This window comes from Sebastes fasciatus, chromosome 1, assembly GCF_043250625.1.
Source record: "Sebastes fasciatus isolate fSebFas1 chromosome 1, fSebFas1.pri, whole genome shotgun sequence".
NCBI classification, from domain to species: Eukaryota; Metazoa; Chordata; class Actinopteri; order Perciformes; family Sebastidae; genus Sebastes; species Sebastes fasciatus.
The window spans coordinates 658,771-686,270 of NC_133795.1; the positions used below are offsets into that span (position 1 = coordinate 658,771).

The 27,500-nt window shown below is 44.0% G+C and overlaps 2 protein-coding genes across 3 annotated transcripts in view; both read right to left on the reverse strand.

Moving 5' to 3' along the window:
• Positions 1-27,500, reverse strand: part of LOC141766857 (copine-8-like) — a 101,536-nt gene that overhangs the window by 67,822 nt on the left and 6,214 nt on the right. Inside the window, exon 2 of the mRNA XM_074634060.1 lies at positions 13,859-13,899. Coding sequence (XP_074490161.1) covers positions 13,859-13,899 — 41 coding nt within the window. The remainder of the gene's footprint in view (positions 1-13,858; positions 13,900-27,500) is intronic.
• The window catches only part of setd5 (SET domain containing 5), a 191,773-nt gene that overhangs the window by 35,704 nt on the left and 128,569 nt on the right, over positions 1-27,500 (reverse strand). The window lies entirely within an intron of this gene.

Genomic DNA, 27,500 nt, shown 5'->3' on the forward strand with positions numbered 1-27,500 from the left:
GTAGAAAGACAGAAAGGGAAGCATTTAGAGGTGTGTGTGTGTGTGCGTGTGTGTGTGTGTGTGTGTGTGTGTGTGTGTGTGTGTGTGTGTGTGTGTGTGTGTGTGCGAGCGTGTGTGTGTGTGTGTGTGTTCACAAACACATGCACTATGTATGTTCTTTACTTGATGGAGGCAGCACTCCTAAAACATTTACAGTGTGTCTGTGACGTATCGGAGCTTTTTCAAGGCCACTTTTGTCCGTGCAGAGTCGAACCACGCCGCGCTGATTTGCATTTCCATCACCGGTTTTAGCTCGCCGAGTTGTGCCGGGCCGCACCCGAGATGGACCACCTCCAGAGTCGGGCTAAAGTGCAGAGATTAAGCGTGACTCTGTTCAGGAGACGAGAGAGGAAGTCTGTGTGATCAGCTCTCAGTACTTTTATCACATCTCTCTGGTTTGAAGTTTAGTTCCTCTCCTCTGTACTTTCAGATATCTGCTTTATTTTAGGAACAGGATGTTCTTACACCTTTCATAGCTATACTTACAAAAGTAATGCACTGTCATTCGTGTATATCCCTCCAAATCAATTCATATGCGATCAACGTAATCGTATAAAGAGCAACAGATTCTGCTTAGGGAGGAGATCTGGGTGGATGGGTGGGTCAGAAAACACCGGAGACCGCTGTTTGTGTCCCGTATGGAAGCGGTTCTCGAACCTTTGGGCTCCAGGAACCCTTTAAAAAGGAGAGAACATTTTCCAAGGACCTCCTCATGATGGTAACACGGATTGAGCATAATGCTTACTACCATTTCTACTGTTAGATGCCATTGGAATTATCTGTATTCTAAATACTTCCGACCTGTTTCATAGCGATAAACAGAAACAGATTTCAGTATGAATCTTGTTAACACCACTTTGTTTTGTCCTGATATTCAGATATCTCTTTAGCTGTCGTTCCATATAACTGTCGTCATGTTTTCTCCCTTTAGCTAGTTTGGTCTCAGAGTCACTTGACGATGTGGACTGACTCAAACATTTCTCCATACTCTCCAGCTCGCTAGCTGGCTAATAAGCTAAGCTAAGTTAAGCTGAGCTAAGCAGCAGGAAGGGTTCGTTGCTCCCTGAGTGAAGTGACTGATTCAAGCAGCCGCGCAATGCATTCTGGTAGCGTGGCGTCGCGATTCGAGAGACTAGGCGTCACGACGCCGGCTCCTCATTTGCATAAAGTTGAGGGCTCGTCTACTTTATGTAAATCACGGGCGTCCGACGCGACTCGCCGCCTCTCCAAACTCCCGAGGATCTTTTAAAATAAACGTTGTCGATCTGTACATATGTACTTTTCAATGTACTGCACAATTTTATGATTTGCGGACCCCCAACAGAGACCCCACTTTGAGAATCACTGCCGTATGGGAAACACATACCGGTCTACGTCATCAGGACAACAGTGGGAGTTGACAAGAACTGCAGTGCATTTCAAATTTGGAGAAAAGTGAAAATAGAAAAGGTAGTACACTGGTGTGCTTGTTTAAAGTGTTGGTCACTTGGAGTAGATCATTGTACTTCTAAATATGCAAATGGACTTCCCTTGCAACACGTGTTTTGTGCTCCAAAGGGTCGAATTCTGCTCTGCTTGTTTCTGAGAGTTTAATTAGATTTAGCTACTTCACATAAAAAGTCAAAAAGGTCAGTTCATTTGGGGAGACTTGGAGCAGACTCGAAGTGAAGGAGATAAATGTAATTTTATTGCAAAACCTAAAAAAGAAATATCTACCAGCATATATTTTAATGTGAAACTGGGTTATGGAGAACTGTGAAAAGATGAGATTTGATATTTCTGTGCTAAACTTCAAAGCAGCAGTCAATTGATGGCAGTTTGGGTCTTTTTAGTGTGGAAGCAAAGATTTGTGTGATGGATTATCGATGTGAGGAGAAACCCATCACAGAGAGCTTTGCCTGGTCAGTGCTGCCCGCCTAAAGGATGTGAGCAGATGATAGCTGGAATCAAAAATCTAATCTCGCAGGCATTTCCACAGAGATGAAGGCGGCGCAGCCGAAGCCCACCGCACTCAGCCGGCAGACACTGTAAACACAGTCATCCACACTCGGGGCAGGAACTCTTTAATGGGATGCTCTCCTCAGAGAAAGGGAGAAGACAAGGCGCCGAGCGACCCACTTGGAAAGGAGAGCTAATGTGGAACAGCACTGCTGCCTGTGAACCCACAACTCTGGAAACCTGATCCAAGTTCTCAAACTACAACACAGTTTACCGGTTTATTAGCATTCTGGACTTTAGTGAAGACTTTAGGGAATGTGTGCGTGAATGAACGTTCCAGTGCCGGGACCAAACACCTATCTCCTGACTCAATACTAGCACCATACTTGGGTGCCGATTCGAAATGTATTGAGATTCGATATAACGATTTATTGTGATTTTTGTTAACTTTTTTAACACTAGACCATGAAAACAAGTTGAGTCTTTATCCATCCATGGTCAGCTCCGTTCTCTTTATCCATCCATGGTCAGCTCCATCGGGGCCGTTTCAATGCAGAGAACACAAATGTCAGTATCTGGGTGCTCTACAGTCGTAGCGTCGGCCCGTTTGACCACGGAGACGAAAGCGACGGCCGGCTCCACCGCCACGTTACCTCCATACCATAACGTTACCTCCATACCATAACGTTACCGCCATACCATAACGTTACCTCCATACCATAACGTTACCTCCTCCATACCATAACGTTACCTCCATACCATAACGTTACCGCCATACCATAACGTTACCTCCATACCATAACGTTACCTCCATACCATAACGTTACCTCCATACCATAACGTTACCTCCGTACCATAACGTTACCTCCGTACCATAACGTTACCTCCGTACCATAACGTTACCTCCGTACCATAACGTTACCTCCGTACCATAACGTTACCTCCATACCATAACGTTACCTCCATACCATAACGTTACCGCCTTACCATAACGTTACCTCCATACCATAACGTTACCTCCATACCATAACGTTACCTCCATACCATAACGTTACCTCCATACCATAACGTTACCGCCTTACCATAACGTTACCTCCATACCATAACGTTACCTCCATACCATAACGTTACCTCCATACCATAACGTTACCTCCATACCATAACGTTACCACCATACCATAACGTTACCTCCATACCATAACGTTACCTCCGTACCATAACGTTACCTCCGTACCATAACGTTACCTCCATACCATAACGTTACCTCCGTACCATAACGTTACCTCCGTACCATAACGTTACCTCCGTACCATAACGTTACCTCCATACCATAACGTTACCTCCGTACCATAACGTTACCTCCGTACCATAACGTTACCTCCATACCATAACGTTACCTCCGTACCATAACGTTACCTCCATACCATAACGTTACCGCCATACCATAACGTTACCGCCATACCATAATGTTTCCTGTCCGTGACAGAGTTAGCATGCAGCTTTAGCTCTGCTCTGTCTAGCTCTGCTTTTCCTGTCAATGTGTGAAACCCAAAGTGTTTCCATCCTTTACTGGATGTGTAGTGTTTACCACGCTGGATTTAACATGGGAGGGTGCAGGTCGTATCCACGACGACCCTACAACGTTTTAGACTCTCTGAGGTTTGTTTTGGTTGACGGATACGGAACGGATATGACGTCACCTTACTCAGACTACCACAATAAAAGCGGTAACTTCCTTCTACCGCCACATAGACTCAGATGAAGCAGATACATCCATTATGGCATTAAAAAATTTATTTCAAATCGTAAAAGAAATTGTGATACAGAGGTGAATCATTTCTTTTTCCCACCCCTAATTATTAGAAGCATGAATTGTGAGTGTGAATGCTTATTAGCACTACTTTATATAATTAAGACAATATGACATTAAACATTAAATAACATTTCATGTTTGCCTGATGATATATAGAGTATACATCTGCCTTTAGCCACCAATCATACGACACGTGACCTCTAACACAGAGTCAGTTAATCAGTCAATCTGTAAAGAATCAATACAGAACGGTACCGTTTATTGACTCCGGCTCTAAACCGCGTCACTTACCGACAGGCATGGATCTACCTGCTGAATGCTGTGTGACATTATCAGTACGTATCGACCCCGTCCTGTTGTGGCCGGAGGCCCGGGTCAGATGGAGGGGTCTAACCAGGGACATGAAAGAGCTGAGGGGGCATCGTGGCCTCAGCGAGCCCAGCGTCCCTCTTTCCCCCAGTGGGGAGGAAGGGTTTGAAGTTCAGGACCCCTCTGACACAATCATTACCCTCCATCATGGTTCCCCTCCTCCGCCCAGCACAGGAACAAAGACTAATCTATGGGATGTGTCAATAACGGATCCGTGGCCTGCTAACTGACTGTGTGCTGGAGTGTATGAGTCTGTCTCGTTACCGAACTGGAAGTAAACACAGAAGCATATTCTCTCCATGCAGCCAAGTTTCTAAATTCTTACTATTTTATAGCTGATTATTAAATAGTTTATAGTTACACATAAGAGGTAGGAAAAAAAATCAATTCACCTATGTATCACGATGTTTTAACACCAGACTCGATATATCTGCTTCATCTGAGTCTATGTGGAGGTAGAAGGAAGTCACCTCTTTTATTGTGGTAGTCTGAGTAACGTGACGTCATATCCGTTCCGTATCCGTCAACCAAAACAAACCTCAGGGAGTCTGAAGCCGTGGGCACACTACCAACGTCAGGAGCGCGTGGCATCTGCGTGGTGTGGCGGCTGCGTGATGTAAGAGTCTGGTGTTCACACTAGACGCCTGTTGGCTGCATGTTGGCTGCGTGTCGGCTGTGTTTCTCTGCTGCTGTCAGCTCTTTCTTTCTGCAGAGTTTGCCTTTTAATGGCCATTTAACTTCATGATAAATATAATTTATATTTATGTTAGACAGAGAAAGGTTCAGTAACGTGTGGTAATTAGTAAATAATAGTAATAATCCACAATTAAAACTCCGTACTGTATTCATTTATGATGCTCTCCAAGTCACTGCATGTTCCACATCACTGTCCGGCACATATTTCAGAATAAAAGTCTCGTGTTAACAAATGAAGGAATTCTGTGCAAAGAAAACCCGCTTTAGGGCTTTTATTTTGAAATGAAAGCAGGAAGTGTTGATTTAAAAATAAGTCTTTACTTTTTTTCATCTCCGTAACATATTCTACAGATAGCGTGAGACGCGCGTCTCATGCGGGCAGTGTGTCCACTCTAACCTGTTAACATGGACGCCGAAATAAAAAACAACACGCCACGCAGCCGCCACGCGCTCTAGACGCGGGTAGTGTGTCCACCACTTAAAACGTTGAAGGGTCGTCATGGATACGACCTGCACCCTCCCATGTTAAATCCAGCGTGGTAAACGCTACACATCCAGTAAAGGATGGAAACACTTTGGGTTTCACACATTGAAAGGAAAAGCAGAGCTAGACAGAGCAGAGCTAAAGCTGCATGCTAACTCTGTCACGGACAGGAAGCGTTATGGTACGGAGGTAACGTTATGGTACGGAGGTAACGTTATGGTACGGAGGTAACGTTATGGTACGGAGGTAACGTTATGGTACGGAGGTAACGTTATGGTACGGAGGTAACGTTATGGTACGGAGGTAACGTTATGGTACGGAGGTAACGTTATGGTACGGAGGTAACGTTATGGTACGGAGGTAACGTTATGGTACGGAGGTAACGTTATGGTATGGATGTAACGTTATGGTATGGAGGTAACGTTATGGTATGGAGGTATGGAGGTAACGTTATGGTATGGATGTAACATTATGGTATGGAGGTAACGTTATGGTATGGAGGTAACGTTATGGTATGGAGGTAACATTATGGTATGGAGGTAACGTTATGGTATGGAGGTAACGTTATGGTATGGAGGTAACGTTATGGTATGGATGTAACATTATGGTATGGAGGTAACGTTATGGTATGGAGGTAACATTATGGTATGGAGGTAACATTATGGTATGGAGGTAACGTTATGGTATGGTGGTAACGTTATGGTATGGAGGTAACGTTATGGTATGGAGGTAACGTTATGGTATGGTGGTAACGTTATGGTATGGAGGTAACGTTATGGTATGGAGGTAACATTATGGTATGGAGGTAACGTTATGGTATGGAGGTAACGTTATGGTATGGTGGTAACGTTATGGTATGGAGGTAACGTTATGGTATGGTGGTAACGTTATGGTATGGAGGTAACGTTATGGTATGGAGGTAACATTATGGTATGGAGGTAACGTTATGGTATGGAGGTAACGTTATGGTATGGAGGTAACGTTATGGTATGGAGGTAACGTTATGGTATGGAGGTAACGTTATGGTATGGAGGTAACGTTATGGTATGGTGGTAACGTTATGGTATGGAGGTAACGTTATGGTATGGAGGTAACGTTATGGTATGGCGGTAACATGGCGGTGGAGCCGGTCGTCGCTCTCGTCTCCGTGGTCAAATGGGCCGACGCTACGACTGTAGAGCACCCAGATACTGACATTTGTGTTCTCTGCATTGAAACGGCCCCGATGGAGCTGACCATGGATGGACTTTTTTTCATCTCCGTAACATATTCTACAGATAGCGTGAGACGCGCGTCTCATGCAGGCAGTGTGTCCACTCTAACCTCTTAACATGGACGCCGAAATAAAAAACAACACGCCACGCAGCCGCCACGCGCTCTAGACGCGGGTAGTGTGTCCACCACTTAAAACGTTGAAGGGTCGTCGTGGATACGACCTGCACCCTCCCATGTTAAATCCAGCGTGGTAAACACTACACATCCAGTAAAGGATGGAAACACTTTGGGTTTCACACATTGAAAGGAAAAGCAGAGCTAAAGCTGCATGCTAACTCTGTCACGGACAGGAAACGTTACGGTATGGAGGTAACGTTATGGTACGGAGGTAACGTTATGGTACGGAGGTAACGTTATGGTATGGAGGTAACGTTATGGTATGGCGGTAACGTTATGGTATGGAGGTAACGTTATGGTATGGCGGTAACGTTATGGTATGGAGGTAACGTTATGGTACGGAGGTAACGTTATGGTATGGAGGTAACGTTATGGTGGTAACGTTATGGTATGGAGGTAACGTTACAGTGTGGCGGTAACGTTATGGTATGGAGGTAACGTTATGGTATGGAGGTAACGTTATGGTATGGAGGTAACGTTATGGTATGGCGGTAACGTTATGGTATGGAGGTAACGTTATGGTATGGAGGTAACGTTATGGTATGGAGGTAACGTTATGGTATGGAGGTAACGTTATGGTATGGAGGTAACGTTATGGTACGGAGGTAACGTTATGGTATGGAGGTAACGTTATGGTACGGAGGTAACGTTATGGTATGGAGGTAACGTTATGGTACGGAGGTAACGTTATGGTACGGAGGTAACGTTATGGTATGGAGGTAACGTTATGGTATGGAGGTAACGTTATGGTATGGCGGTAACGTTATGGTATGGAGGTAACGTTATGGTATGGAGGTAACGTTATGGTATGGAGGTAACGTTATGGTATGGTGGTAACGTTATGGTATGGAGGTAACGTTATGGTATGGAGGTAACGTTATGGTATGGCGGTAACGTTATGGTACGGAGGTAACGTTATGGTACGGAGGTAACGTTATGGTACGGAGGTAACGTTATGGTGGTAACGTTATGGTATGGAGGTAACGTTATGGTATGGAGGTAACGTTATGGTATGGCGGTAACGTTATGGTACGGAGGTAACGTTATGGTATGGCGGTAACGTGGCGGTGGAGCCGGTCGTCGCTCTCGTCTCCGTGGTCAAATGGGCCGACGCTACGACTGCAGAGCACCCAGATACTGACATTATGTTCTCTGCATTGAAACGGCCCCGATGGAGCTGACCATGGATGGATAAAGAGAACGGAGCTGACGGGAGAGCTAGAGACCACCTTGGAGAAGTTAGAGGAAGTAGACACGTGGGACTACGTCCACTTTTCAAAATAAGGTGTTAACAAAGGGAACTGTAGATACTAAATACATCTATGGAAATCAGACTGATGGATTATATTCACCAGAAGTATAAAACATTACATGTCCTTATAAATTAAAAGAAAACACCACTAATCTGTGAGGGAAATGTCTTTATTCTTTGATTATTGGGTTGCTGGATAAAATATAATCAATAATGTCTGACAATGATCCTGATATATTTGACTTCAGGACGTCTCTGACTACATACCTGCTGAAAATCAAACATTTTTACTGGATTCATTTATAGATTTTACAAAGTAAAAGTCCCTAGAAGTGTATGATTCTACTTGTCCCCTTCATGGTCTAGTGGTAATAAAAAATGCCAATAAATCGTACTATCGAATCACAATAATCAAAAATCACAATTCATATTGAATCGGCGCCCGAGTATGGTGATAGTATGGAATCGGTGGAATAGGTGAATCGTCCCGGCCCTGTTATAGATAATCCCCCACATCCTTGTCTAGGGATGGTACCTGATAAAATGACGTGCAAAGATGATGTTAATCATAAAACCAAGTTAAGACGTAAACCAGATAATCAGAATCTTTCATTTAAATGGAAACTGGAATTCAGCTCATGAATGAACATCAGCACATTAAAAGATCTCTTTAATCTCCTGTCACTGGATCTAATCCCAGAAAACTCTCTGAAATGATTGTGACAAATGTTCAGTTTATCACAGCTGACATTTACCTTCTTTTTCTCGCACATGAAGCAACATTTTACAAAATCTGAAAGTTTTCGCGAGGCTTTTTTTGGCTTCATGGGAGTTTTATCATAATTAGATTGTTGAACAAGATGAGAAAGCTGGAGTCCATGAACCAGATCCAAATCTACCAACTGACATTAGATAATTAGTCTTCTATCACAGAGATATCCTTGTGAGAGTTTGTTATGGGGCGGTGAGATTAAGGTACTGTGAGGACACACACAAACACCACGCTTCTGGGAAATCTTCTGAGATGTTACATCAAACAAATCTCAGTTGATTTTCAAAGCTGCAAACAAAAGACGAGCATGATGCCCTAGATGTTTATCTCACTCATATCGTACTCAGGTAGTTTGAGGTTAAACCGTGACTTGTTAAATCAGTGGCTCTTATGTTGAGTTCACACCAAGAGCGAAGCCAATCTTCGCCTCACTTTACTCGTGCGAGTTGGACCGCCGGTATCATCTGTGTTCATTCACGCGGTGGAGAGGAGGAGGAGGAGCTCGTCTCCATAGAAACCAACAACTTTTCTTTCCTCCATCAACCATGGAAGAAATAACCACTGTTGCTTCTTCTTTGTACATGTTGGTGAAGTCACAGATATGTCAGAAAACCAAACGCTGTCGTGTCTGGGTTCATAACGTCACCCGGTGGCGAGCTGTATTCACATACAGTGAAATCGCACTGACTGTGTCTAGCAGTCACACGTCTCTACTGAGGTATGAACCCAAAATAAACAGATTATGCTGTGATTTAATATCAATAACCAGATCAAAATGATGCTGAATTAACTACATAATGATGCCGATTAGTAAAAAGTCTGAATTCATGCTTTGTCAGGTCTGTTACCACGACGACAAGCACACAACTTTTAAAATGCTTGTTTTCTGAATGGAGTCTGGATGGATCAGGGCTAGGCTGTGCTAACATTGTAGCTGCTCCATCAACACTCAAAATAACATCATCTTGGCGTAAATACGGCAGCAACGTTAAAGTTTATACCAAAGACGGCTACAATCAGTTTTTCCTCCATTTCTGATTCAACAACGCCAGTGACGACAGGAGAATCTCTACGCTGATTGGCTTTCGCAACTCAGTGTCACGCAAATTTCTTGCCTCTATTCGTGTCTTTGCATTGGCTTTGTGTGTAATTGCGCGACACCAAAAGTTCTCTTTGCGTTTGGTTTGAACACACCATAAGGACGAAGGATATATGCTGGATGTATACAGAGGATATGCTGTACATACTGTAAAGCTCTTTGAGGCTAATTTGTAATTTGTTATATTGGGTTATATAAATAAATGGACTTGACTTGAAAGGCTAAAATGTAGGAAAAGCACAATTCAAACCATCCAGCATGCTTTGTGATTTACAGTCATTTTAAAGTACAGTACTTGTATTAAAGGGGTCAAAGCTTTTATTAAAACAATATAACAGACTGACTTCAATTTTGGTTCATGTCTGCACTTAAAGTTGATAATGTGGCATGAGACCTCACCTGAAGTGACAGTGGTTCTGCATGAGCTACACTACATCTCCCAGACACACTCTGCTTCCTGCCTCATTTACTAGACTAAGAGTGTTATGGTTCGTGTCCACAAGGGCGTTTTTTATTGCGAGGGGACGCGACACTTCCCAACATTGGACGCTTGGTGTGCTGTCTCTAGAAACAAGGCACTCGGCTCCTGATTGGACGAACGCTTTCCCGCCGTTGGCTGCTGCTCCCAGCTTTCAAACCGGAACCAGTCTGGAGGCTCGTTTGGAAACGTTCTTCTCTTATTTAACGTAAATAGTTCACTGAAATGTGTTTCTGAAAACATTTGAGGCGAGAAATAATCCATGCAGCTGATGAATCTGTCTTTATTTTGGATCAACAACGTTTATTTTAAAAGATCCTCGGGAGTTTAGAGAGGCGGCGAGTCGCGTCGGACGCCCGTGATTTACATAAAGTAGCGGAGCCCTCAACTTTATGCAAATGAGGAGCGGGCGTCGTGACGCCTAGTCTCTCGAATCGCGACACCACGCTACCAGAATGCATTGCACGGCTGCTTACATAGACAATGAATGGAGAGCGTGGAAAGCACGGAGGCTGTGGACACGTACCATCAGAGTTGATTTTTCAATCCCTTTCACCCCTTCATCCATTACTAGGATCTCTGAGCTGACAGTGTCTTGTTTCATAGCTCTTTCTGACCTCAGAGAAGGTTCTTGTGTCATAAAGCTACCAAACTAATTTCCTCCTGCATACCTGACTGTTACACAATAACATAGAATACACAAAGCACCTTTACCTGAGGGGGACTTAAAGCCAGAGAGCGCCTGCTTCACAACCCATTTGTTTTGACTTGACTTTTGGCTGTGTCGAAAACACAAAAGCAGCTCACGCTCACGCGGGCTTTGTCGGGTTGTAGTGCACGACTAATGTTCAAAGAGAATTTCTTTTCTTTTGGTGATAGTACTGTGTGTGCTTTGACACTGAGATCTGAGGCTCCTTCATCTGAGCTACAGAGAAACAGTCACTGTGGAATACACGACCCAACAGCACACACTCACTATCAAACATCTGAACAGCAACCACACAGGCAGGCATGGACACACTGATGACAGAAACACACACACACACACACACACACATAAACCTCAGGCAAACAGGGCACTACTGTATAAGCACCAAGAGGCTGAGTACTGTATATTAAACCCAACCACACTTTGAAGAGTCCCGTTAGGAGCTGGGTTTGTACATCACGTACCAATACTTGGACTGATGCCTCCGACGTCTCTGCTGCAGGTATACAGACATGTGAGCTTCTGTTTACTGGATAGAAAGGTGGCAGAGAGGGAGGACGGAGAGGAACTGATCCAGAGGGAGTCTCCGTGGCTGTAGGCCTACACATACAGCCACGGAGAATCATATTAATGTGCCACAGACAGTGTAGTACATTGTGCATTAGTGCAAGGTGGGTGGATATTGCTCTGGTAGTAATGTGCGTGATTAAAAATGATCAACTTTACGGTAGAATTAAACGTTTACAGCCCGGTACAAATAACAGTTTTGGTCTCTATAGCCAATTTCTCTGTTCATGACAACTGTACGGGGGGAGAATTTCTATATAACTCACCCGTTTAAAATGAGATTAAGGATTAAAGTTATGTAGAGTTAAGGGTGTGGCGTACCAGGTGGCTAGCCGCTAGCTCGGCCGTGTTTTGGAGAATTTTTCATGCAAATATCGGATAAGTAAAAAGGCTTGCTGTGCGGTTAATTGTACTAACCAAGAAGTCTGTGCTCCGGTTGTTTCCTTTCCTTGAGTGAGATTCTAGTATTATATTATTTATGTTAGCACTAATCAGCTCAGCTCGTTGCACTAAAAGACATTCTTCACATGCCGCGTCTAAAAACCCGTGGAAAACGCCAGCCGTGCCGCTTTACATCCTTTTATCCAGGGTGTTTGTGAGGTTGCGCTACTGTCGCACCTGCTGTTACTAAGCAACTAAAACCTGCGTGCTGCAATGACGATGATGATGAAGTTGCGGTAATTTAGCAGGAATAGCCTCACTGACTGAACTAAACTAAGTCTTAACAAAGAGAAATGCATTTCCAGCACCGTCAATCCCTCACAGTATTGATGTGTCTGTGTCAGTCTGGCTTCACCTTTCAACTGGATGTTGAGACGTTCTTGGACAGAAAGGGTGAAGCCAGTAAAACAGTCCGTGGGACAGATCACAAAGCTCCGGGTAGTCCTGCACTAAAATGATCAACTTCTTCTCCAGATATTTACTCTAGAATGAGATTTACAGAAGAAAGAAAAGATATCTGCCGGCTGTGATTTGTTGTTCCTCGTCACATGACATGCGGTGCGCGCTGCAGCGTTCCAAAAGTTGAACTATTTCTATCACCAAGCAGATTTTTCAGGGTGCGGCTGCGGCTGCCACAGCAGCCGCAGCAGCCGCAGCAGCCGCAGCAGCCGCAGCAGCCGCAGCAGCCGCAGCAGCCGCAGCAGCAGCAGCCGCAGCAGCCGCAGCAGCCGCAGCAGCCGCAGCAGCAGCAGCAGCCGCAGCAGCCGCAGCAGCCGCAGCAGCCGCAGCAGCCGCAGCCGCACCCTGAAAAATCTGCTTGTCGCAACGGCATCACTCCCGCGTTTGAGCGCGCCTGCATTGAGAACAAGGTATTCCGACGGTAGTCTACAAATGGACTGACGTCAACTCACTGACAAATTAGTGACGTCATGGTGACTACGTCCACTTCTGGTAAACAGTCCACGGTCAGGAGCAACCAGGTTTAGAAAAACGTCAGCAATAATAATGTATATAAATAACGCAGGAATAAAGTATATTATGCAATGCAATTAAATGAAATGGCATTTCACACATATTAAAGACTACAACAGGAACAACACTGGTACGGTCCACAGATAAAGCTGACACAACAAAATAGAGACCTCCTACGTTCAGGATGTTGATGACAGCCATGATGAAGATAATGAAATGATAAACTATGTGAATTATGTTTATACAAATAACTAAATCTCCGTCTCAATCTCATGAATCAAACAGAAATCCTTCTTGACGACCATTTATTTTCTGTCATCCTTTGTCATTTGCCAACTGTGCTTTCCTTGTTCTCCTTCTCTCTCTCTCTGGTCACCTCTTCTAAACAGCTCAAAGTGTAGCACTAATCCCAGTAACTCTGTTGTCCACCATTCACTGCTGTATCTCATCCTCTGTCTGTGTGCGTGTGGCCAGCAATCAGTAAGTGTCAATCATCCTCCAGTGGTTAGTTGTCCTAATTGGAAACAAGCTTGATTGAAAGTGTGCCAGTTGACCCGTGGGGCACAGCTTCTCATTCACCGGGCTGCTGTATTGTGTCAGTAAATGCTCTGGTAGTCACTCACTGTGTGACTGCTCACCGATGCTCGCTGTGCACCGATAAGGTGCATGAAAGAGTGATTTAATAATAATCGCTGCATGAAATTGAACACATTCAGTTGAGCGATGTGTCGTACGGTGTGAATGGCACCGGGGATGTGAAGTCGCTGCCGAGCTGAAATTACAAATATGAAAGTTGAATGTGATTAAAAGAGTGAATGAGAAAACGGCAGCAGTTACCTGGATCGGACTTGGAGAAGGTGTCCATGTCCAACAGGTTTCTGCAACAAAAGGAAAGACGCTGTTAGAGATTGAAGGAGATCTCACATTATTTTGCATACAGTCATATTTTATATACAGTTTCATTTAAATGTAAATGCATCAACCAAACAGCAAGCTGCATGTAAGCCCACCGATGTGATGGCATATATCACACGGTAGCTTAATAACTCCTGTCTTCACAGTTTGTATGTTCTTCACTAGGGGCGTGGCTCCATACAGCATTTGTTTTCTGTCAGAAAAGCGCTGGCAGGGCGCTGGGGAGCGATTCATCCCAGCGTTTTATCAAAAAAGCACTCCCAGCACTTTTTAAATGTCTCTCTGATGTCTCTTGACAACATATCACCACTCTAACCTCTGTTCGATGATAGACTAGCATCAACTAGAGCAAGGAGGACGATCCGTCGGAGACAACTCGTATGGCGATAAAAGCACTCACAGCAACAATCGCTGCCCACCCAGCCGATCTGCTCCCACAGACGGGCTTCTCAGTCTTTGTTATGATGATGTCTGTCTGACATATGAAGCTCAGGATAGACACACACAGCCAAAACAAGCTTCTCCTCACAAGCACTTTTCTGAAAAGTTCAGATATGTTCAACGAGAAGCGTTCGCAGCGGCAGAAAGAAGAGGCTGGGTGCAGCTCTGTCGCCGGCGGAGAGGCATAAAGATCCTAGATCTACTTCTTCTTTCTTTATAAGTTCACTTAAAACTTTTCATTTGTTAAGTATTTAATTCACACAGGAGTTTACAAAAAGAGGCCTTACCATGTGGTTATTTCATTTATCTATTGAATTACCAGAAAACATGCTATATCGTGACCTATATCGTTATCGAGATATGAAATGACCTATATCGTGACCTATATCGTGACCTAAATCGTGACCTGTATCGTTATCGAGATATGAAATGACCTATATCGTGATAGAAGACTTTGGTCATATCGCCCAGCCCTACTAGAGCTTCATAGTTTGAAGCGTAGAGCCACGGACCGAGCGTCGGTATTTGAGGAGTTGGGAGTGAGAATGTGTTGCTCATTCCCTGCTAAATAATATTGATGTTGACATATCAGAGGAATTCATATTTCCTCATTTTGTAGCTGCATCAAGGGAAATGAATCACACACAAACACAAAGAACATCATAACACACAGACATCAAATCATTGCCAGGATTACGACCCAATTTCCTCCTAACAACCCGACACATTAGTGAGAATTGACTGTGATAACAAACACAGCGTTCAATAAAGAGCTCAGGAGCGCTGACTGACAGATTGAAGCGTTCTTCTCTAGGGGGCTTGTAGCTGTCAAGGTGACGAGGAGCGACTGCAGGGAGCGGCACAGTGTGCATCCTCACATGTTCACGGACACGTTCGTGTCGACATACAGCGTGTTCGTGTTCATATTCTTGCGTGGGCCTCAGTACAGTAGCCCTCCCCTGCCAATAGAGTGACGGTTTGTGGTGCTAAAACATACAAGTGTAAGAGCCATATGGGTTTCCCCCCACGCAGATGCTTTTATCATACAGGGTTTGCTGTTTTCACCTTCTACTGAAGAAACAGATCCAACAGAGTCCAAGTGAAACTGGAACATTCAGGCTAAGTAAGAAAACCTCATTAAAAAATCACGTTGAATCCACTTTTATTACTAAAAATCCGTACAGTTGAGCAGCACAACCTCAACAGTATGTCAGTTACCTTATTAAGGATGGTACACTTTTAAAAAGCTATTTAATATTGCTGTTTACTCAATGTTTCTGTTTGTAGCAGCCTTTAATGAACACCATTTCCCACAAGCCCCAGACAGAATGTCACGAGCCTGACAGACTGGCCAGTCGAGGCGAGACTCGTCTCCATAGACCATCCGTGACTGTAACAATAACACATCATGCCTTTTATTAAAGATGATCCCAAAAGAATAGAAAGAGGTGAATATAAAGAGAAATAAGAGTAAGGGAGAAACAAATCACAATGAATTGATGAATGAATGAAGAGAAACACTTCATGGGAGCTATTGGTGGGAAAAATAAAATCCATTCACCTATGTATCGCCATTTATAGTTTTATGATTTTTAAACCGATGTTTTAACACCAGACTCGATATATCTGCTTCATCTGAGTCTCTGTGGAGGCAGAAGGAAGTTACCTCTTTTATTGTGGTAGTCTGAGTAACGTGACGTCATACCCGTTCCGTATCCGTCAACCAAAAGAAACATTAGCCGGCCGTAGTGAGCAGAAACCGGCGGAGGTTCAGCGTGGAATCGACCTGCACCCTCCCAGGTTAAATCCAGCGTGGTAAACACTACACATCCAGTAAAGGATGAGCTAAAGCTGCACGCTAAACAAAAGGAACTCTATATACAAAATACATCTATGGAAATAAGATTGATTGTGTCAGAGTTGAGAGTTTACAGGGTGAACCCAAACTCAGAAAAGTAGATTTAAATAAAAGTGAGCTTTAATAAATGAAGCTGAAGAGTACAAACAACAAAAACCAACAAGCATCAAAAAACTAAAATACAGGGAGGGGAACAAAGTACAAAAGAATAAATCCAACAAACAACAAAAAAAAAAAACTGAGAACAAAACCAAAAATTACCAACCAGGGGACACGAGGAACACGAGGGACACGAGGGACACGAGGGACACGAGGGACACGAGGGACACGAGGGACACGAGGAGGGACGAGCAAAAACGGGGGACAAGGTAGACGGGGCTGGAGAGACAAACGAACCGACAAAGACAGAGGGGAACACACAGGCTTAAATACAACAGAGTGATTAGACACAGGTGGAACTAATCAGGGCGGGGCAGACAATCAACAAAGGTAGGAAGTAGAACCAGACAAGACACAGGAGGAGTGAATTACAAAATAAAACAGGAAACACTGGAATGAAAGAATACAAAAGAAACCAAATCCAACAGAAACCAAAATCACAATAACAGAACTAATAAACCAGAAGGAGGAACATAAGACAATCTGAACTTATAACAAACAGAAACAAGTTCAAAGTTCAAAGTTCACAGATTATATTCACCACAAGTATAAAACATTACATGTCCCTTATAAATTAAAAGAAAATCCCACTAATCTGTGAGGGAAATGTCTTTATTCTTTGATTTTTGGGTTGCTGGAAAAAATGTAATAATTGATTCCAGACAATGATCCTGATCTATTTGACTTCAGGACGTCTCTGATTACATACCTGCAGAAAATCAAACATTGTTACTGGATTCATTTAGAGATTTTTAATTGTTTGAAGTAAAAGTCCCTAGAAGTGTCTGATTGTACTTTATCCCTTCATGGTCTAGTGTTAAAAAAGTTAACAAAAATCTCATTAAATCATAATATTGAATCGCAATAATTAAAAATCGCCACGCACATTGAATCGGCCCCCAAGTGTCCTGATAGCGTGGTATCGGGAGATAGGTGTACCGTCCCAGCCCTGATAAGTACCTCATACAACACAAACTATCCCTTTAACAACAAGGTCAAGTTGTGCTGATCCATAAAGATTATTTTGATCATTAAATTGTTTGCACAACAAATTTTTTTCTTTATTTATTAAAAAGCCCAGTGCAGAACTTCCATTGGAAATCTGCTCTGTGAATCTGAGCGGACGTCCTTGTACTTGTACTTGTTTGTACTATACTGGGTATAGTTTCTCTGCCTGTTTATTACATTGTTAGTTAGATTACTGGTAAAGCCAGATCAATATACATGTATTCATATCTTTCAGTTATAGCATCATGTAGCAGTGTATTGCTGTTATAAATAGCCTTCCAGATGTGAGCGTGTGTTCCTGCTGACTGCTACGTAGTACAGTATATCTGCAGGGAGCTGGAGACATTTCCTGAGGGCCACGCTGCCAAGTCGCTTTTCTTTTTAAATGCTTAATCACATCATCCCTTCTGCATGATGCCGTGTCGCTTTTATTTACAAGTGTAGACACGTCTTACATGATGTGGTATTTAAGAGCATCCTGGAAATGAAACTGAAATGAAACGAATAAATTCATTGAATAATGAGGCTCAAATTTCAGTTTTTCATAGATTTGTCAATGATTTCCCACTAAGTTGCCTTTCTTGTCTTTGGGTGAACGTGTATTGAAGGGGTTCATTGGGGGTTGCTTTTCAGCAGGAGGCTTCACTTCACTAGAGAGGACGTGCTGCTTTTCTGCAGGAATACTGAACTAATCAGACATGCATACGACTAGACTGCTGTCTTTCTTCTGAAAACGGTGAAGGCTTTTGTTTGGTGCTCCACTCCACGAGCAGAGGATCGGCTTCGTCTTTGAAGTTTTACTTCTGTAAGACACTAATCTCATTTCGGTGACAAAGGTTTTTGCTCGTAATGTGGCCTTATGCTCGAGACCTTCAGGACATGATACGGGGGAAGTTGGGTATCCAATCAGAGCCGTCCCCTGCTGTGATTGACATTCTCCCACTGAGACGTCCTGGCTCCCTGTGCTCACTGACCTACCTGGCATTTCACTCTAAAAGCACCGCCAAAGTCACTTTTTAGCATCCGACCACCCACCACACCGTGCAGCCATCGCAGCTCCAATGCAGCTCCACAATGGAGAACACTAGAATTGGGGTTAATATGTGCTTTGCTTGCACGAGGGGAGGTCATTTATTTGCTACCGTCTCATTTAAACAATGGCGTGCCAGCAGTAATCATGCAGGGTGGCTGCCACGCTCAGCTTGTCTAATAGGATCTAGAGGAGCGGCGTTTGGGTGGAAGGCAGGCAGGCTGGCTGCCACTTACATAAGACAGAAGAAAAACACGGCTTCTCTCCTTCGCCATCTGACTGCCTGTCTAACCCACATACACACTGACATCTCATCTGACGGGGCTGTTTACACACACTGATACACCACGCTGACACAGCAGCCAAAGCTGAGTCATTTTCATCAAGCCTGCGGAGCCTCCGAACCGTCATCAACAAGTGATCAAATCACATTTGGGAATTTACACAGCAGAATCATTTTGTCATGAATGATCTATTTCATGGCAAAATACACAGTCTGACAGCTTTGGACGCACCAACAAGCCTGTTAAAGGGTAACGGCTGGACTTTTCAACCCTAGTTTCTCATGTTTTTGTCAAACTGACTAATAGGAACAACAATTTCTGAAACTGGTCCAGTATTGAGGGAGAACGCTGCAGATGACAGCGGCTCAATATGGTGCTGTTGGGGCAACATGGCACCAACATGGCACCAACATGGCACCAACATGGCACCGTCCACTAACAGTTGTTGTTTCCACCATGATGGCTCTGATTGGTATTATCAGTGTCTGATAACATTATGGAACGAGTTTCACTCAAGGAGAAGTCTCCTTCTGAAATCTGGCGAGGAGACGTGTTGCCGGAAGACAGCGGTGAAATAGTGGAATACATGCATGGTGGAAACGAGAGTGTTTGTTGTGTCGGAGTACAGAAAGCGTAGCTTAGTGTTATCTAAAAGACTTTCAATGTGATGGTTTGATATTTAGATGATTTCATTGTGGAGGAGATCTTTGAATTCATTGGCCGCCAGTATTTATTGGAGCCAGAGTATACAGATATTCAGATTTCACAACCAGACTTCTCCTTGAGCGGAATTTGGACACAAAAACAAACCAGCCTGGATCAAGAGAAAGGTCAGAAACAGTCTTCTCTATAATGTCGACAGACACTTATATGAACAACTTGAGCCTGTCAGTGGCAAAAACAAGCACACTCGCCATTTCTGAACATGTCAACAAACACGTCACAACTGGTGAACTCGGAGCTTTCAGAAACTCTCCACTTCAGAGGTTGTGAATACCACAAGAGGGAACACTGCTCGTGAACACGGTTAACACGGTGAACACGGTGAACACGGTGAACACGGTGAACACGGTGAACACGGTTAACACGGTGAACACGGTTAACACGGTGAACACGGTTAACACGGTGAACACGGTGAACACGGTGAACACCACCCCATTTGAAGTCACCAATTACGCCTTTGCTAAATTGTTATAAATTGTTAGCCTCTGTGGCTTCTAGATGCCGACAGTAACGTTTATATTGCCGTTGCTTAGCAGCAGTGTTCTTCACGACTTAAAGGTCCCATATTATAAAAAGTGAGATTTTCATGTCTTTTATATTATAAAACAGGTTTAAGTGCTTTATATAAATACTGTTAAACTATCAAAACACACACGGAGAAATACACACAGCCCGTATTCAGAAATTGTGCGTTAGAAACAAGATTTCTGTCCATTTGTGATGTCACAAATCTACAATATTTAGACCATTACACAGTTTTAAACGTAAACATTCTAAATGTGTCCCAGTTTATTTCCTGTTGCAGTGGATGTAAATAACATCAGCTGACAGGAAGTAAACATGGACCCAAGCTGTTGCCTAGCAACGCAATTCCATTGCAATGCACTAAAACGGAGCGTTTCAGACAGACGGTGAATACAGGTATATTCAGGCAGACAGGATGAGGAACATAAAGGTTTATTTGAACATCACAGCAGGTAAACATGTTCTAGTAGAAACACAGAATACAAGTATGAACCTGAGAATCAGCTGATACGGGACCTTTAAATTTAAATCTTTGAGATTGCCATTTTAACTAAACTCTAAACAGTCGGCCAACACCAACACAGAAACATACACTAGAAACCAGGACGCTGCTCAACAGAGCAAATACTATCTAATATATATATATAATACACAGTCTGACCTTCAATCAGCGCCGGAGGTCGAAGCTGCTCACACCTGCTCACACCTGCTCCCACCTGGTCACACCTGCTCACACCTGGTCACACCTGGTCACACCTGCTCCCACCTGGTCACACCTGCTCACACCTGGTCACACCTGCTCACACCTGCTCCCACCTGCTCACACCTGGTCACACCTGCTCCCACCTGCTCCCACCTGGTCACACCTGCTCACACCTGCTCCCACCTGGTCACACCTGGTCACACCTGCTCCCACCTGGTCACACCTGCTCCCACCTGGTCACACCTGCTCACACCTGCTCCCACCTGGTCACACCTGCTCACACCTGCTCCCACCTGGTCACACCTGCTCACACCTGGTCACACCTGCTCCCACCTGGTCACACCTGGTCACACCTGCTCACACCTGGTCACACCTGCTCCCACCTGCTCACACCTGGTCACACCTGCTCACACCTGCTCACACCTGGTCCCACCTGCTCCCACCTGCTCACACCTGGTCACACCTGGTCCCTCATCCAGCAGTCACACAAGCTAACTGCTATCTGATGCTACCAGTTAGCTAGCGTTAGCCGAGCAGCATCATTACTCCCGCTGGTTTAGCGGCTAACTGCTAACTGCTAACTGCTATCGGAGCTGCTCACAGAATCCCAGCTGCCCCCCCACCAGTCCGGCTGATCAGATTAACAGAGAACAGGTTGTTGGTGTTAAACTGCTGCTGCTGCTAACGTTAGCTCTCTGCTAGCATCGCTTCTTCCCTCGAGTCCCGCCCTCTTCCTGACCTCCGACCAATCACCACACAGGTGTCTCTGACTGACAGCTACAGTAACCAATCAAACACAGCAGCTGAAACTAAAGGATCAACCTGTGGTTTTTATCTTGTTAGTCTACAACATTGTTTAGAACTGTTTATTTCAACTACTTATTAGACTATTTACATCCTAACTTGTTTATGCCTAATTTATCTTAATCTCTCAGTTAACTCTTTGTTTTCCTTCTTTATTTAAAGGGACTGTAACTTCATACCCGTAGAAATCATCCGGGTCGGTGTCCCATGCACGCTCACATGTCAGGACCGGAGTCTCTGCTCCTCTGCTCCTCTGCCTGCTTGCCTTCACTCACACAACGCACGCGTTCTCTCTCCACCTCTCACGTGCATGCTGCTCACTCCACACTGCAGAAGAGTTAGTTTAGCTCTGAGAATATCTAGTGAATGTTCAGTGGACGTTTGTGCAGAAATAACTGCTGCAGCTCCTCCAGACCAACAGAGGTTTCCCGTGTCTTGTGAAGTGACGGGGCTCCGCAGAGAGAAACGTTATCGTCTCCGACTGGATGGCGGTGTCTCCCTGCGGCTGTGGTCGGAGACGATAACGTTTCTTTTCCACGAGGATCAGCATTGATTCATGGAGAGACCTTGGTCTGGTCAGCTAACATTACTGCCAAGCAGCTGAAATATAGAGTGATATTGTGCTTTTAGCTGACGTGTGTCTCCTCACTGTGTTGAGCGATGCTCCTTCATGTCTATGTAGAGCGAGCACAAGCGCCAGCAACAGGACGCTGACTTTAGTTGACTTAACGGACACAGGTGAAGCTGTTAACAACACATTTAGGATTCTAACTAACAGGCCATTTAAATAAACTGTTTCATTGCCTAAATGAATTATTTTCTTCCAACTTTTTTAGGAACTAACTTGTTTTAATCTCTTACTGTTACTCCACCGCAGTGCCACCACCCACAGCTGCAGTGCCACCACCCACAGCTGCAGTGCCACCACCCACAGCTGCAGTACCACCACCCACAGCTGCAGTACCACCACCCACAGCTGCAGTACCACCACCCACAGCTACAGTACCACCACCCACAGCTGCAGTACCACCACCCACAGCTGCAGTACCACCACCCACAGCTGCATGCCTCTGCTCCACCAGAAAGACCCAAACATAAAGGAAAAAAGGCCGGCTCAAAAGAAATACCACAATATGTGTGTGGACAGAAGAGACCAAGAACACGAGAATTGGATATTGAAAAGGGACAAAGGAAGCGTTATTAATATTCTTTTAATGCCTCTATGTTAGAATATGAAGGTATGAAAACAGACACCAGCCACAGGTCCATCAGACGTACCATCAGAATAATGTGGAAGATGCTATAATCACATATGAAATCTACTGGTAGGAGCTTTAAGGTGTTTACAGTAACAGCGTTTTATGTAAACACTCTGATTTTTCATCTTTTTTTGCCTTTTTGTTTTTTTATTTATGCAACATTTGCATGGAAAAATATACTCAGGTTAGTCGCCCCACCTCAGTTAGTGAGCAATACCTCTAAACCCTAATAAAGAGGAAACTCAGACGGGACTTAGGCTGCAGAATTTCTGCCATTTTAAAGATTTTTGGTTTTCATGATAAAACTAAAAGAGATATTTTATTACTAATTCTAAATAAGGTTAAAGGTGCAGTGTGATCTGGCAGCACCTAGTGGTGTGGTTGCAGATTGCAACCAGCTGAAACTTCTCATCTCATTCTTCTTGTCTTTTTTGCATGTCTTGTATAGTGAGCCTCTATGTTGCATGTTTTTAATGATTTTAAATATTTTAAATATTACATTTTGTAAATTACATTAACAGATGAAAAATAGCCTTTAATAAATAAATAATAAACTAATAAAATGAAATAAATAAATAAATTCTCCGTGTGCCATTACTGGTTCTCCTGGTTCTCCTGGTTCTACTGGTTCATTACTGGTTTCCTGGTTCTACTGGTTCATTACTGGTTCTACTGGTTCTCCTGGTTCTACTGGTTCATTACTGGTTCTCCTGGTTCTCCTGGTTCTACTGGTTCATTACTGGTTTCCTGGTTCTACTGGTTCATTACTGGTTCTACTGGTTCTCCTGGTTCTACTGGTTCATTACTGGTTCTGCTGGTTCTACTGGTTCATTACTGGTTCTCCTGGTTCATTACTGGTTCTACTGGTTCATTACTGGTTCTCCTGGTTCTGCTGGTTCTACTGGTTCATTACTGGTTCTCCTGGTTCATTACTGGTTCTACTGGTTCATTACTGGTTCTCCTGGTTCTACTGGTTCATTACTGGTTTCCTGGTTCTACTGGTTCATTACTGGTTCTCCTGGTTCTCCTGGTTCATTACTGGTTCTACTGGTTCATTACTGGTTCTCCTGGTTCATTACTGGTTCTACTGGTTCATTACTGGTTCTCCTGGTTCTCCTGGTTCATTACTGGTTCTCCTGGTTCTCCTGGTTCATTACTGGTTCTACTGGTTCATTACTGGTTCTCCTGGTTAATAAATGAATAAAATAAAATAAATAAATAAATTCTCCCGTGTGCCGAGCGTGTCGGAGAACTTCGGTGGCCGACGTGAAAACATGAAAGTCTCTCTCTAGAGCCGGCTGTTGGTTTGTCCGTTCTCTAGAGCCGGCTGTTTGGTTTGTCCGTTCTCTAGAGCCGGCTGTTGGTTTGTCCGTTCTATAGAGCCAGCTGTTGGTTTGTCCGTTCTATAGAGCCGGCTGTTTGGTTTGTCCGTTCTATAGAGCCAGCTGTTTGGTTTGTCCGTTCTGGGCTTCTGTAGAAGCATGGAGGAGCAACATGAAGAGGAGCCGCTCCCTATGGAGATATAAACATCTCATTCTAAGAAAACACAACCATTCTTATTTTCAGGTGAACATACATACATACACTAAAAACACATACTTATTAATATTATATTCCGTCTCTGCCAGTAAATCCCTCTAAATGCTACACACTGCTCCTTTAATATCTATATATTGTAATATTGCGGAGCCTCAGCGGAGGCTCTCCTCTTAAAGCAGATCTGCCCGTCTTGACATTAATATACTGGTTCTGTACAGGGGCGTGAATCTCCCCGGCTCTCCCCTGATTCTCATTTCCCTTTCCCACTCGTGTCTTATCCATTTGAACAGTAACCTCTGTGTCGAGCATCTTAACCTGAATGGGGAAAGCAATCCACCTCATTACCACCTGCAGTGGCTTTGGGCGACAACAGGACATCTGGGCTGTTTGAGGATGAAACCCTTAATGGAAAAAAGAGATGGGAGAGAATAATTCGACCGGGACATCGAGTGCGTGGAGTCAGACTGATTTATTTTTCCTTCAGGCAAAATCCTCCTCATATTACAAAACAAGCCGACTTACTTAGAGATCTAAAAGAGTGAGTATAAGCAGCGAAGTCACAGAGCCTTTTAGATATAAACTCATATATTCACCTCCAGGTAGCCTCCCCTGACAATACACCAACGTTCACGCAATAATGAGACAGAGTGGCTACATGAAAAACGTTTCAACCAAATGTCAAGCGTCTGTCAAAACACATCGGGCAGACACGTCCTCTCAGACAGGATGATGAAAGAAGCTGAGTTAGGAGGATGGTGTGATGGTGACGGAGGAAGGAATCACATCAGAGATACCATCCACCTTCAAGACTGTTTCTGTCAGAGCAGATGTTTGTTTCATGTTTCTCAGCTGGTGATCATCTTCAATCATCCTCAATGCCATTAGAGAGCTCTAGGTCTACGTATACGTGTTATTCAAGCAAAATCACATTCAGAAATCAGTATGGAAAGTTATTCCAGTAGATGGGACTGTGGAGTAGCAGCTAACATGTGATCAGGAATCTCCCCTGAGACAGGAGGACCTCGTGCTGTAAGAACCGGGACACGGAAGGAACGCCACACCTCATGAATGGATGGAAATCAATCAAAACTTAATAATAATGTGGAACTACTACTTTCCTCTCGCCAGCCAGGACAACAAACTACAGCAGTTCCATTCAGATCTGCAAAGATTCATCTTCTCATTATTCCCAAAAGCACAGATATCAGTAATAACATTAATGATTTAAAGGGTAACTTTGGTATTTTTCAACCTGGACCCTATTTTAACATGTTTTTGTGTCTAACTGATTAATAAGGTAGGGATGCATCAATACGACTTTTTCAGTCCCGATACCGATAGCGATACCTGGGCTTTGGGTATCAGCCGATTCTGAGTACCGATCCGTTACCAGTGTTTGATTAATCAGCTGTAGGCCGTTAAACATCGCTTTCCTAATTTTATAAAACTAAATGTAACAAATAAATACATAGATATATATTTATTAAATTGTTATTTATTATCAAAATAATAAATTGTACACCAACAACTTGGTAAAAAATCTTCAGAATTAACAGATAATACAATTCAAGTGTAAACCCTTTTAATGCAGCAAATTGGTCAAAACTATGGAATTAAAATTCCACTATATAACGTCCATCCATCCTTTATCTGTAACCGCTTATTCAGACTATCACAGGGCTGACACACAGAGACAGACAACCATTCACACCTACGGGACATTTAGAGTAAAAAATTAACCTGCATGTCTTTGGACTGTGGGAGGAAACCTGAGCACCCGGAGAAAACCCACGCTCACCTGCATGTCTTTGGACTGTGGGAGGAAACCTGAGCACGGAGAAAACCCACGCTAACACGGGTAGAACATGCAGACTCCACACAGAAGAGGTTTGAACCTGCGACCCTCTTGGTGTGAGGCGACAGTGCTAACCACTGCTCCACCGTGCAGCCCCAGTAGATAATGTTTATAGTATAAAACCTAGAATTGAATTAAATAGATTGGCCCCATTCACACCTCACCTCATCCACTTTGTTGCAATCATCTAAATATTCAGCCATGCATGTATTCCACTATTCCACCGTTGTCTTCCGGCAACACGTCTCCTCGCCAGATTTCACAACGAGACTTCTCCTTGAGTGAGACTCTTTCCATAATGTTGTCAGACACTGATAATACCAATCAGAGCCTGTCATGGTGAAAACAAGAACTGTTAGTGGACGTAAATGACGGTGCCATGTTGCCCCAACAGGATTACATTACAGCCTGTGAGCAGCTGCCGTCTACGGCCTTCTCCCTAAATACTGGACCATTTAAAACAAATATTGTCCCTATTAGTCAGTTAGACACAAAAAACATGGGAAAATAGGGTCCAAGTTGAAAAACACCCCCTTTAATGATGGTTTGTTCCATCACGTATCAAGTCAGTGAGTCAACCTGCACACTAGGAGGCTGGAGCCGACCCACCTGCAGCTATCATTAAAATAAAGAATTACACTGCTTGTGTGAGACCGGCCTGATGGATCATTGACCAACATTATCAACCGGGTTCCTCACAAGCTTCAGCTCCACAGCTTCACTTATTTCTGCTGATAACAGACTCAGCCTCTCTCTCTCTCTCTCTCTCTCTCTCTCTCTCTCTGTCTGTATCCACAGCTGATGTCCAGTTCATCTGCAGAGAGGATCCTTCTGGGACCCACCGAGCCGTCCCCATTCTGTCAGTGTCAGGGAGCTGAGACAGCCCCTCTCTAAGCCCTCCGGACCGGCAGGGCCCGGGGACACTGAGGACCAGGAACAGCTTGTCACAATCAGCAGCTTCTGGCCGTATTAGCATATAGACACGACCCAGGACTGAGGGGAAGCGTTGGCCATTAATTCCAATCCTCTGAGCCTCCTGCCGGGGGGGCCCTGGTGGCAGCACCACTGACACTCTTTTCATGCTTTACCACTGGGGGGGTTTAAACTTTAAAGCTGCATAAATTATCCTTTTTGACACTTTTTAGCAGCAGAACAGGCTGGTAGCTGGTAGCTGGTAGCTGGTAGCTGGTAGCTGGTAGCTGGTAGTTGGTAGTTGGTAGCTGGTAGCTGGTAGCTGGTAGCTGGTAGCTGGTAGCTGGTAGTTGGTAGTTGGTAGTTGGTAGCTGGTAGCTGGTAGTTGGTAGCTGGTAGCTGGTAGCTGGTAGCTGGTAGTTGGTGGATGTGTTAGCAAACTATTGCTATTTACACATCCGTCA